The 14,207-nt window shown below is 44.2% G+C and overlaps 1 protein-coding gene across 1 annotated transcript in view; it reads left to right on the top strand.

Moving 5' to 3' along the window:
• Window positions 1–14,207, top strand: part of LOC140464659 (syntaxin-binding protein 4) — a 115,768-nt gene that overhangs the window by 14,023 nt on the left and 87,538 nt on the right. The window contains exon 2 of the mRNA XM_072560021.1: window positions 7,045–7,118. Coding sequence (XP_072416122.1) covers window positions 7,045–7,118 — 74 coding nt within the window. The remainder of the gene's footprint in view (window positions 1–7,044; window positions 7,119–14,207) is intronic.

Here is a 14,207-nt window from a genome sequence, read left to right as displayed (position 1 = left end):
TCTCCAGACTCTGTGCCTTTCACACAGACAGTTCTGCTGCCCACAGTCCTGATTAGCTCTTCTCTCTTGACCCTAGTTAACATGTCGCATATGGAAATAATCACATTTGTCTTACAGTTCACTCAGGGAGTCTGTGTTGCTGTGGTAACATGGGCTTTTGTAAGCATGTCAAAGTCTGGAGCTATAAGTATTGTTTAGATCAGATTACTTACTGTGTGGAAACAGGCCCTTCGGCCCAACAAGTCCACACCGACCCGTCGAAGCACACCCACCCAGACCCATTCCCTACATTTATCCCTTCACCTAACACTACGGGCAATTTAGCACAGCCAATTCACCTAACCTGCACATTTTTGGACTGTGGGAGGAAACTAGAACACCTGGAGGAAACCCACGCAGGCACGAGGAGAATGTGTAAACTCCACACAGAGACTCACCTGAAGCGGGAATTGAACCCGGCTCTCTGGCGCTGTGAGGCAGCAGTGCTAACCACTGTGCCACCGTGCTGCCCACTAAAGTTGGTGGGGGTTTCGATCTCTTTTCCAGCATATGCTTTGATCTGTAGGTTCAATTATGTCAAGAATCATAGAATCAGACAGCCCACCGGACCATCATTGTCTGTACCACCAAAAATATAAAATCATGAGGGACACGGAGAGGGCAAATCAACAAGGTCTTTTCACTGGGGTGGGAAGTCCAGAACTAGAGGGCATAGTTTTAGGGTGAGAGGGGCAAGATGTAATGGAACCTAAAGGGCAACTTTTTCACGCAGAGGGTGGTGTTTGTGTATGGAGTGAGCTGGCAGAGGAAATGGTGGAGGCTAGTACAATTGCAACATTTAAAAGGTATCTGGATGGGTTTATGAATAGGAAGGGTTTAGAGGGATAGGGGCCAAGTGCTGGCAAATGGGTCTAGATTAATTAGGATGTCTGACTGGCATGGACGAGTTGGACTTGAGGGTCTGTTTCTGTGCTGTACATCTCTATGACTCTACCTACATCAGTCCCACCTTACCATACTAGGCCCAAAGCCTGGAATATTATAACAGCTTCAGTGCTCATCCAAGTACTTTTTAAAGGTTGTGAGTTTTCCCAGGACCCTGGAAATGTGTACATCTCATCAGAAAGTCGTTATTTATTCTCTCGGGAAAAGCAACTTCAGAGCAGTGTCGCTGTTTCCAGAATGTTCTTGGTGCTGTGCAATTCCTCAGAACCCCAGGGCACAAAATGGAGCCATCAGTCTGTGCTGGGGGCAGTGGGGAGGGGCAGGGAGCAATCTTGCACCTTTGAGGAAAAGTCTGGACACAATCTGGGAAGAATGTAGTTGGCACTTGAAAAGTTTTAATGGAAGTGATTTAAATGGAGAGAAACTGCAGAAAGCTGCAACACACAAGATGTGGGGTCTTTGTATATGGAACATAGGCAGCTGAGTGCAGCAGGTAATCAGGAAGGCTAATGGAATGTTGACCATTATTCAAAGGCTGTTGGAGTATAAGGGTCGAGAAGTCTTAGTGGAACTGTACAAGGCCCTGGTAAGATCAAACCTGGAGTACTGTGAGCAGTTTTATTCCCTTTAGACATTATTTTATTGGAAGTAGTTCAGCTGAGGTTCACTAGGATGATCCCTGGTAGGGAGGGATTGCCTTATGAGCAAAGGTTAAACAGGTTGGGAGTCCACTCACTGGAGTTTGGAGAATGGGAGGTGATCCCATTGAAACATAACGGGTTGTGAAGGGGCTTGACAGGGTCAATGCTGAGAGGATGGTTCCCCTCACGGGAAGAGTTTAGGGCCAGAAGGCTTAAAGAGACAACAATTTAAGACTGAAATGAGGAAGAATTTCTTCTTTCAGAAGGTTGTGAGCCTTTGGAATCCCTTGCCACAGAGAAGGGTGGGGCCAAATTGCTTGTGTAAATTTAAGGCTGTGATAGATTCGTGATCAAGGGGGAAATCCAGGGTTACGGGGAAAGTAGGCATGAGGAAGGTCGGGTGATCCTATTGAATGGTGGAGCAGGCTCGATGGGCTGAATGGCCTACTCCTGTGCTTATTTCTTATGCCCTTATGGTCTTAAACACCAGGTTATTCAATGAAGTGACAAAGTTTATGTTTGGAAAGGGATTCCAACTTGAATAAGCCAAAGGTGCTTCTGTCAAAGGCTCTTCTCTGAATATTCCTTTGGGATGGTTTGAAGCTGAAGAGATTATTCCGGATACATTGTTTGTGCTAGATCGTGGTAAAATACTGGTCAATAAAATTTGTTGACTAATTTCTATCAATGAATCATTAACCTGCTTTTGAGAATGTCTTTGTGTTCTAAAGATGTGAGATGTACTCGCAGGAGAGTCTAGGGCCAGAGGGCACAGTCTCAGAATAAAGGGGCACCAATTTAAGGCTGAGATGAGGAGGAATTTCTTCTCTGTGAGCGCTGTGAGTCTTTGGAACATCTTGCTACAGAGAGCTGCGGGGGCAAAGCCCTTGTGTATATTTAAGGCTGAGAGAGATAGATTCTTGGTTGGTAGGAAAATCAAAGATAATGGGGAAAATGCAGGAGGGTGGGTAGAAGGGATGTCGGATCTGCCATGATGTTATTGGTGATGTTACCTAGTATGGTGATGAAACTAGGTCTGAAAATGAACCTTCCACTTCAGCGAGCAAACTTGCATCCAGAGCCTCAACCTGAGCTACAAATCTTCTCAAACCTTGCTCTGATGCTATTGAATGGAGGAGCAGGAGCCGAATGGCGTATTCCCATTCCTATTTCTTCAAGAGTCTCATGAACAATAATAATCACTCCTTGGGTCAATGTTAATGTTGACAGTGTTCTGGGACAAGGTGACAATCCCTCAGATGCTGGAGGGGTCAGCTCCTGATTTCACGTCTGCTCTTCTCTATGAGAACGTTAACAGCAGTCGATTTATGGATAAGGAAATGTATTCAGAGTGTACTCACTGATGAATTGATCGAATTATACTGGAGCAGTTTTAATATATGTCTTAGCTAAAGTTAGACATCTGTGACTGATTAATTTGTTCCTCCTTTGTCAGTATTTACTTACGTGAAATTTATCGACAACTAAGTGACATACCCAAAATGAATTTCTGTTTGGAATTTGCTGTACAAGCAAGTGAAAAGAATGCATTGAATTTTCGCGCAGGTTTTAATGATAATTGTGAGCAGCCAGGACTGCAACGTTCCTTATTTCCCTCAACCAACAAATCTCCATGCTCCATTAAACCTCCAACACCACTGCTAAAGTTTGTCTAGAAATATCTTAGAAACCCAAAGCTAAAATCCAAGGTGAGAAATAACTTACTGAATCAGTGTGTGCAGTAAGGTGGCAAGAAAGGCAAACTTCTTAAAAAAATTATTAGAAGGAATTAAAAACCAGTTAGACATCTCATGTACTTGCGAAGCCATGAAAGACTCTTCTGAATAAACACATGATACTAAGAAAGGTAGACTGATGGAATCAAAAGACATTTACAGTACAAAGGAGGACATTCAGCCCCTTCTTTCTCTGCTGCCCTAACATGAACTGTCCAGCCTCGTTTCCCGCTTTCCACTCGTGTTCCATCGCTTTGTAGGCTGCAAGTACAGATCCAAGTATCCTCAGCGTGGGTTTCTGTCTTGTTCATCTCTTCAGGCAGTGAGTTCCAGGCACTCATCCCTTGTCTGAGTATCAAACATTCTCCTCAAAGTTGGTTAATGCCTCCCACATTACTTTAAGTCAATTGTTCATCTCATTGTGAAGCCAATTAGGTCCTTCCTGTTCACTCTATCTAGGGCCTCTTATAATTTTGTACACCTCAGTTAAGCCTTGCCTCATCCTCCTCTGTTCCAGAGAAGACAATTACAGCTGTAAAAAGTTAAAAATCACACAACACCAGGTTATAGTCCAACAGGTTTAATTGGAAGCACTAGCACTGATGAAGGAGCATCGCTCCGAAAGCTAGTGTGCTTCCAATTAAACCTATTGGACTATAACCTGGTGTTGTGTGATTTTTAACTTTGTACACCCCAGTCCAAAACCAGCATCTCCAAATCATGACAACTGTAAGAGCCTTCTTCACTGCTAATTTCCCAAACATACACTTTATTCACCAACTTTCTTTAAACAAACATTACTGTAGTGATTGGACCAAGTGGATGTCATTGACTATGAGATCCCTGGTTGGGCCAGTTAACTGGAGCCAATCAGGGAGCCCTGGCTGACAGATATAAGCAGAAGATTGGAAAAATAAGCACTTCCACTGTCAGGTGGTAGTGTGGGAAAAAAAAACAGGAGTGTCAGACATGCTATTCACTCTGAGAGCTGGGTCTGAGGGAGCTGGATCAGTGTCAAGGGGTAAAAAAACAGGAGTGTCCGAGGTTCTGCAAGAAGAAATAAAAATAAACAGGAGATTGAGAAGGTCTCCTCAGTCTAGGGACTGGCTCTGAGCTGGCTGGTGTTATAGTCAGTATGTTACTGTTAGTTTCTGCTTCCCCTCTTTGTTGGAGGGAAAAACCTGATTCCTGAACTGGCTGAATTATTTAGCCAGTTTGTTAACTGACATTCCTTTTAGCGAGGACTGATTGTTAAATTCCTGATGCACATAATGTGCTTCAGGTGTAACTCAGTTCTCATTAGGGGATTGTTGTTTCACTGGCTAGTTACAGCCTGTGTTTTTCTCTTTTTACTTTTTGAGAAAAGGATAATGTTAATTTAGTGGTAGGGCTTAGCCCTTGGACTCTAGTTTCCTTTGTTTTTTGTATGTATCCTCACTGTTTTTGGTGTTTGGACTGAGCCCTTGCGGAAGACATACATTTTACCAGAGGAGCTGTTCCTGTGGGGAGGCCTAGCCCTAGGAATGGGCCTCTGAAGATTGAACACCTGTGTGTGTGCTGGGAGGTGAGCAGTTGCTGTATCCTAGAGTTTGGGAGAAGACCTTTCCTTCGGGAGTGGACCAAACCCCTGTGAGTTAACTGCACCTGTACAATGTACTATGTTCCTGTGAGTGGGCCTGGTTTTCCAAGGCTGGGCCAGGACTCCATGGAGACTGAACATCTGTGTGCTGTGCATTTGCTGCCTTCGGGAGTGGACTCTGCAGTTTGGAGTGGACTCCACTTCTGACGATGCAATCTGTAAACTGGAGTGGACTCTGTTCCTGAGAATGGACTCTATATTTTTGAAGACTCTATATCTGGACTCTGTGTGTACCAGAAAGGACTCTGTGTGTTTTTTGATAATTAACTGTATTATGATGTTTGTTGGGTCAATCACTTGCACTGTCTTGTGTCCCTGGGTCTGGCAGGCCTTACTGTGAGCTGGGAGGCTCATGGGTTGTCCTGAAAGCTGTCACCCCGAGAGCCGGAGGGTGGGTAGGCCATCCTGTGAACCTGAAGGTTGGTCGGCTGTCCTGAAAGCCAGAGGGTGGGTAGGCCACCCTGACGCCAGTCGCCCCGAGAGCCAGATGGTGGGTAGGCCGTTCTGAGCGCTGTCATCCCAAGAAGGGGTAATCGGGAGGGCTGTCCTAGAGGTGGTCAAAAGGTGTCAGAGCAGCCGAGAGCCAGAAGGCGCGTAGGGGCGGGCTGAGATCCGGAAGGCTTGTGGGCTACCCTGCACGCTGTCGTCCCAGAGAAGGGGCTGGGCTGTCCTAGAGGTGGCCGGAAGGTGTGCCAGGATAGCCTACTGGCCGGACAGCACATCAGGGTGGGTGAGAGCCCAATGGTATGTAGGGGCAGACCAAGAGCCAGAAGGCGGGTAGCCGTCCTCAGTGCTGTCACCCCAGGCAGGTACCGGGGCGGGCTGTCCTAGAGGTGGTCGAAAGGTGGGTCAGGGCAGACCGAGAACTGGAAGAGACATGGGGTGGACCGAGAGCTGGAAGGTGTGTAGGGGGCGGGCTGCCTTAGAGTGGCCGGAAGGTGGGGGGGACGGGGGCAATCTGGGTCTGTATTGTTTGCACTTTTGTATGTAACAGTATTGTCTCATGTACAAATGTCATTGTCGCTGTCTTTTCAAGTGGAACTGTGATCTGAGGTTTGTCCTCATCTCCCTGTAAACTGGTTGAACAGTAGAGTTTGGGGCCTGGCTTTGATGCTCCTCTCCCTTGTAATATTGCTGTTGTATACAGCTGTAAATGTTAACTGTTTTTTTATAAACTGTTTGTAATTGTTTAATAAAATAATAAGCAGAAGATTGGAAAAATAAGCACTTCCGCTGTAAGGTGGTAGTGTGGGGGAAAAAAACAGGACATGCTATTCACTCTGAGAGCTGGGTCTGAGGGAGCTGGATCAGTGTCAAGGGGAAAAAAAAAACAGGAGTGTCCAAGGTTCTGCAAGAAGAAATAAAAATAAGCAGGAAATTGAGAAGGTCTTCTCAGTCTAGGGACTGGCTCTGTGCTGGCTGGTCAAAGTCCATGTACTGTGCACATGTGAAAAGAAAGATGTCTTGGGATCCTGACCTCTGTGCAGTTAGTTCAATACAAACCATTTGACTTGAATATCACAGAATTTGCAATAAAGTTCAACTTGTCTCCTTACAGTATGTTCCACTCAATAGAATTGCAATTGTCTTTATTTTTACAATGTACATATTCCTGTCAAGCATGTTGCCTGAGGGCAAAACATTTCAAATTGGAAATGACCAAAAGTGCGATAGAAATAAACTTTTCTCTATGCACCATGTTGCATTCTGAGATGCCTCACAACTAGAAGTTTGCATTCCTAGCTGTATCTTCAATAATCTCTGTACCATCACAAGCAAGATGTCTCTCAGCACTTTTCGCGTTGAGATAGCTCTGAAGCATTGTCACTGTTCTAATGTGGATGGTTGAATAGAGGGTTTAACATTTTGGAATTGATCCAGATCTGAAGGCCTCCTTTCAGCTTTTTATCAGTTTGAATCTAAATGTCGCTCTGTCGCTAGGGCTAATGATCTCTGAGGACCCACACTCCTGCAGAATCTAATCTACCAGCCCAGGATAGTGGTGATCTTTCTCAAATTAAAGGTATCTGTGTTTCATCTGAAGTCCAATGTGCACTGAGTGTAACTGTTTCTCTCATCCTAGGACAGTACTGGGGCCCTATGGAGTCGACCGAAGAGTCCACTGTGTAGACTTTACAGACTGTGAGAATGGACTGGGTAAGTGACCCTGAGACGCATTTCCTTTGCAATGAAGGACAGGAACCCTTAGGGGTGGGGATATAAAAGGGCTTTTCACCTTGTTTGAGTTTGAGTTATACCCATTATAAAAGTGCCCCCTTCTTTCTGAATAACAAGCCGCAGCAACAAGCTAGTTGACATTTTGAAGTTCTGTAATTCAGTCATACTCTCTACATTTGATGAAAATATCTGTGATGTTCCTATCTATAGCACTGGAGAAAACTTCCAGCCTTGTGTCTGTTCAGACAGAAATCACCAGAAGGTGTCTCTTCCCCTTCCCCCATTGTACTTGTCCTTCTCAAGCTTTGAGTCTCACAGGGATTTAACTGTGAAAGCCACAAATACTATTTTGATCAAGAGGCCTGTGTTCCCATGTGGCCTTGACAGTGCTGCATTAATGGACCCTACAGGCCCCAGGTCGAACACTAGTTCCGTTCGAATCCAAAGTCCCCACGTTCCCTGCAGACATTCCGGGACCAACATCACAAGGTGAATTTACACCCTCCTTCCAGTCCAACAAATGTAAAGACCAACACAAAATCTTCAGCGGAGCTAGTCAGCATGGGCCAGAGTTTTTGTGGTCCCCTTATGTACAGCAACCTGCTGCGACTATTAGTAGAAAACAAGCATTAAGCCTTATCAATACAAGTTCATGGGAACCTGAGAATCAGGTTAGAGGCAAAGGTCCATCTGAGGTTCCCTGCATTTCAGCTGCTGGCGTTCAGGAAGCTGCAACAATGATCCTGAAAGATAGGGTCACTGTTCCATCTCTCAGAGCAGCAATTGTTATAATGGCTACTCAGTGCATAATTCACTATGCAATCCCAGGAAGAGAGAGTCAAATGTAAGGAAGCGGTGATGAGGCAGCTTAGAGCGGGGTTCCTGTCAATAGGCCTTCACTGTAACAGATTTGGACTGGATAAGCAGAGGCACTCAGTATAGAAACACCGGTCTGTGCGAGTTGGAGCAATTTGAACAAACTATTGCTTAACTTTCACTCTCTTTATTAGTATTTAGTATATAGACGAAGCAAGATGCCGCAGGGTATGGTAGACTCCTTGTGAGTTCCTGCGTGAAGATCAAAGTTTCCTATTTCCTACAATCGTTCTATACTCTTTAAACTTAATAGCATGCTTTTAAAAATTACTAACATTTGCCTGTTTTTGTTTTTTGCTGCTGTTTATCTATTATTTACTTATCTCTGCTTCTTAACTCTCTGATCTGCCTGTATTGTTCACAAGACAAAGCTTTTCACTGTGCCTCGGTACATGTGACAATAAATTCAATTCAATTCAATTCTGCCTTTTCTCTTCACTGTTATTCTTCAGACATAGAGAGAGCACTCTGGTGACCTGCTCCCTGCCAGCATCTAGGAGAAAGTGAGGACTGCAGATGCTGGAGATCAGAGCTGAAAAATGTGTTGCTGGAAAAGCGCAGCAGGTTAGGCAGCATCCAAGGAGCAGGAGAATCGACGTTTCAGGCATAAGCCCTTCTTCAGGAATGAAGAAGGCCTTATGCCCGAAATGTCGATTCTCCTGCTCCTTTGATGCTGCTTGACCTGCTGCGCTTTTCCAGCAACACATTTTTCAGCCCTGCCAGCATCTGTCCACTAAGAGCAATATGTCAAAGTTGGCTCTGTCCTAAATACTGTCCTCTCTCTTCACACCCGTACCTAAAATTAGTGGAACATGAGGCATAAGCCAGCACATGCGCAGGAGGTGCAACAACAAGCCTCATTTAATAAAGCAATTTAATTTGTATTCTGTTCCTTGATCAGCCATGTTCTTTGCAGTGAGGCTAGCGATCACAAATCACTGTGGACTAAGGGCTCAGTGATAGTGTCCCTAGCTCTGAGACAGGAGATGTAGGTTCATGTCCCTCCTGCTCCAAAGCAATACAATCACATATTTGGAAAGACTGGTTCGCAAATATCTGAATCCGTATGGTTTGAAAATGTCACGCTGGGTACTATTGATCTAACCATCAAAGACAGGTTTTAATCAATTTTACACTCACAGATATTAGGCAAGAACTTTCGAAAGCTGATTGGAGGCAGATGTTCACAGGTAAAGGGACGGCTGGAAAATGGGAAGCCTTCAGAAATGAGATAACGAGAATCCAGAAAAAGTATATTCCTGTCGGGGTGAAAGGGAAGGCTGGTAGGTATAGGGAATGCTGGATGACTAAAGAAAATGAGGGTTTGTTTAAGAAAAGGAAGGAAGCATATGTCAGGTATAGACAGGATAGATCGAGTGAATCCTTAGAAGGGAAGTGGGAGTATACTTAAGAGGGAAATCAGGAGGGCAAAAAGGGGACATGAGACAGCTTTGTCAAATAGAATTAAGGAGAATCCAAAGGGTTTTTGCAAATACATTAAGGACAAAAGAGTAACTAGGGAGAGAATAGTGCCCCTCAAAGATCAGCAAGGTAGCCTTTGTGTGGAGCCGCAGAAAATGGGGGAGATACTAAATGAGTATTTTGCATCAGTATTTACTGTGGAAAAGGATATGGAAGATACAGACTGTAGGGAAATAGATGCTGACAGCTTGCAAAATGTCCAGATTATGGAGGAGGAAGTGCTGGATGTCTTGAAACAGGTAAAGGTGAATAAATCCCCAAGACCTGATCAGCTGTACCCTAGAACTCTGTGGGAAGCTAGACAAGTGATTGCTGGGCTTCTTGCTGAGATATTTGTATCATCGATAGTCACAGGTGAGGTGCCGGAAGACTGGAGGTTGGCAAACGTGGTGCCATTGTTTAAGAAGGGTGGTAAGGACAAGCCAGGGAACTATAGACCGGTCAGCCTGACCTCGGTGGTGGGCAAGTTGTTGGTGGGAATCCTGAGGGACAGGATGTACATGTATTTGGAAAGGCAAGGACTGATTGGGTTAGTCAACATGGCTTTGTGCGTGGGAAATCATGTCTCACAAACTTGATTGAGCTTTTTGAAGAAATAAGATTAGATTACTTACAGTGTGGAAACAGGCCCTTCGGCCCAACAAGCCCACACCGACCCTCCAAAAGCAACCCACCCAGACCCATTCCCCTAACCCAGACCTAACACTACGGGCAATTTAGCTTGGCCAATTCACCTAACCTGCTCATTTTTGGACTGTGGGAGGAAACCCACACAGACACGGGGCGAATGTACAAACTCCACACAGCCTGAGGCGGGAGTTGAACACAGGTCTCTGGCACAGTGAGGCAGCAGTGCTAACCACCGTGCCACTGTGCCGCCCACTAAGAGACAAAGAGGATTAATGAGGGCAGAGCAGTAGATGTGATCTATATGGATTTCAGTAAGGTGTTCTACAAGGTTCCCCATGGGAGACTGATTAGCAAGGTTAGATCTCATGGAATACAGGGAGAACTAGCCATTTGGATACAGAACTGGCTCAAAGGTAGAAGACAGAGGCTGGAGGTGGAGGTTGATTTTCAGACTGGAGGCCTGTGACCAGTGGAGTGCCACAAGGATCAGTGCTGGGTCCTCTACTTTTTGTCATTTACATAAATGATTTGGATGTGAGCATAAGAGGTACAGTTAGTAAGTTTGCAGATGACACCAAAGGTGTAGTGGACAGCAAAGGGGGTTACCTCAGATTACAACAGGATCTTGACCAGATGGGCCAGTGGGCTGAGAAGTGGCAGATGGAGTTTAATTCAGATAAATGTGAGTGCTTCATTTTGGGAAAACAAATCTTAGCAGGGCTTATACATTTAATGGTAAGGTCCAAGGGAGTGTTGCTGAACAAAGAGACCTTGGAGTGTAGGTTCATAGCTCCTTGAAAGTTGAGTGGCAGGTAGATAGGATAGTGAAGAAGGCATTTGGTATGTTTTCCTTTATTGGTCAGAGTATTGAGTACAGGAGTTGGGAGGTCAAATTGCGGCTGTACAGGACATTGGTTAGGCCACTGTTGGAATATTGCATGCAATTCTGGTCTCCTTCCTATCAGAAAGATGTTGTGAAACTTGAAAGGGTTCAGAAAAGATTTACAAGGATGTTGCCAGGGTTGGAGGATGTGAGCAACAGGGAGAGGCTGAACAGGCTGGGGCTGTTTTCCCTGGAGCATCGGAGGCCGAGGGGTGACCTTATAGAGGTTTACAAAATTATGAGGGGCATGGATAAGATAAATAGACAAAGTCTTTTCCTGGGGTTGGGGAGTCCAGAACTAGAGGGCATAGGTTTAGAGTGAGGAAGAAAGATATAAAAGAGACCTAAGGGGCAACTTTTTCACACAGAGGTTGGTACGTGTATGGAATGAGCTGCCAGAGGATGTGGTGGAAGCTGGTACAATTGCAACATTTAAGAGACATTTGGATGGGTATATGATTAGGAAGGGTTTGGAGGGATATGGGCTGGCAGGTGGGACTAGATTGGGTTGGGATATCTGGTTGACTGGACGGGTAGGACTGAAGGGTCTGTTTCCATGCTGTACATCTCTATGACTCTATGATTCTATATGAAATGTCTCTTATTTATAAAAATATGACTATAAACAAGGAATTCCTAAATGAGGATAGCAAAGGAATATATGTTGCCGACTCCTCAAGAATTTTGAATTTATTCTGCCATTTGTCAGGGAGGGAGACAGGTGCACAGAAAGACTGACGTTATGTTGACATCTCAGATAAAGGAAATCTTATATTCTGAGGGTCACGGGACCTGAAACGTTAACTGTGATTTCTCTCCACAGATGCTGCCAGACCTGCTGAGCTTTTCCAGCAATTTTTGTTTTGGTTTCTGATTTACAGCATCCGCAGTTCTCTCAGTTTTTATTGAAATCCTGTAGCGTTCTGGTGTTTGGCAGTGAACGACACTCTCCAATCATTGACTGATTAAGAAATAGGCAGCAATGACCTTGTGTGTTTATAGAAGGCATCTAATACAAGGAAGCAGATGATCCCGCTATCACATGATCCAGGGGTTAGGTAAATCAGATCAGTCAGATCTGTTATAATTGATCCCAAGCCGTTGTATTTATTGCTGTTGTTACCAATCCTAATGTCACAATTAGCCTACTTAATTAGCACCAGGCACCACTGCATAAAGAGAAGTGTTGATTGAGTGAAATATTTGATTACTACTTTTCCGATGTTTACACTGCAGCATTCTTTTTGTTTTGAATCGAAGCATTGACTCTATTTTACAGGAAGTGCTCTTGAGAAGGGCTGCAGTTTTCAAACGTTTGCTCCACTTCAACGATGAATTAAATTTAAAAGCTAATTTTACGTATTTCTAGTGGGAAGTCGGTCGGCAGGATTTGAGTCAGAGCTTTGGGGCCTCCTTTCTAGGGGAGTGTGTGAGTTTCTAACTCACTTTGTGCAAAGAGCAGCCAGCAACCTGGCCAGCATTAAAAGCCAGGCAAAAGGATTTGTATCTGTTTTAACACTTTATCCAGTTTTAGTGGCAGTGACACATTGTGTAACTGTGCATCGTCCCTTTGTGCATTCAGCAGAGGCTGAAGCAAAGGATCTATTTTATCCGGAGCCTGTCTGAGTATTTCCTGGGTAATCCTTTAGCATCCTTTAAGGTCTTTATCACCCTCTGACCTCTAGTATGGCGGGGAATGAGTTTATTATTTCTACTGGAGATTTCCGCCACCTTTGTTTCCGCTGACCTGTAGCGGAGAGCAGCTTTCACTGTCTTAAGCAGTGCACAATACCCCTCCCTATAAGCCAGTCTTGTCTTGTTTCAATTGGTTAATATATTTACGTTTAAGCCTGATTAATCCTCATACCTGATCAGCCAGCCACCTTGGCAAGGTTATACCATGTGTCCTTTTGACATTTCTTGAGGGACATGAGTAATAGAATGAGTAGGCTATTCGGTCCATCTAGTTCATTGTGGGCTGAAGGTCTTGATTCCTGTGCTGTACAGTTCTATGTTCACTCTGACTGCATCAACTCCATCACTACTGATCTTCTAGCTCAACAGCACTTTCTTGCTCATGCATTTGACTGTTTGTAAAGACGTTCCATTCTCCCCTTCTTGTGTTAATACCATGTTACCCCTAAACCCACAGGAGGGCTTCTCAATCCGCTCAATGTCTTTCCTCCACCAGTTTAGCAGATAACCTTTGGCAATCTCGAACTATCACTGATTTCTTTAGAAACTTTTTCGGAATCGATCAGCTGACTCTCAGGTGTGGTTTCTTGTTGCTCCAATGCTACCCCAAATCCTCCTTGATGATTTGGAGGTGCCGGTGTTGGACTGGGGTGTACAAAGTTAAAAATCACACAACACCAGGTTACAGTCCAACAGATTTATTTGGAAGCACATTAGCTTTCGGAGCGACGCTCCTTCATCAGTGGTTGTGGAGTATAAGATTGTAAAGACACAGAATTTATAGCAAAAGTTTACAGTATGATGTAACTGTAATTATATATTGAAAAAGTTCTTTCATAGTTCACTTGAGAATGTAACTAAAAAAAAGTGTTGCGATTTACATATGGAAGAACTGAAACCAACATGGTCATTCTAAAAGATGAGAGACTTAACAAACAATCCAGGTCTTTTTCAATATATAATTTCAGTTATATCACACTGTAACCTTCTGCTATAAATTCTGCGTCTTATGATCTTATACTCCACAACCAACTGATGAAGGAGCTGTGCTCTGAAAGCTAGTGCTTCCAAATAAACCTGTTGGACTATAATCTGGTGTGTGATTTTTAATCAAATCCTCCTTGTTTGTCTTGGCATTGCAGGTGCACATTTGATTTGATTTGATTTGATTTATGTATCTAAGTTTAGTGAAAAGTTTTGTTTTGCTAGTAGTACAGGCAATCAGATCATCAGATGCTTAGACAGAGCGAGGAGTACAGAGTTATTGCTACGCAAGAGGTGTACGATAAAAGGATCAACAGTAGATTTGAAATTTGAGACGTCCAGTCTTATCACAGCAGGAAAAAAGGTGTTCCTGAACCTGTTGGAGCGTGTATTTAAGCTTTTGTATCTCCTGCCTGACGGACGAGGTTGGAAGAGATTATAACCGGGGTGGGATGGATCTTTGATGATGTTGGCTGCCTTTCTGAGGCATCAAGAGATATAGATGGAGTCAATGGATG

This window comes from Chiloscyllium punctatum, chromosome 40, assembly GCF_047496795.1.
Source record: "Chiloscyllium punctatum isolate Juve2018m chromosome 40, sChiPun1.3, whole genome shotgun sequence".
Classification (NCBI taxonomy): Eukaryota; Metazoa; Chordata; class Chondrichthyes; order Orectolobiformes; family Hemiscylliidae; genus Chiloscyllium; species Chiloscyllium punctatum.
Note: the sequence above shows the minus strand (reverse complement) of the source record. Positions and strands in the feature narration are given on the sequence as shown.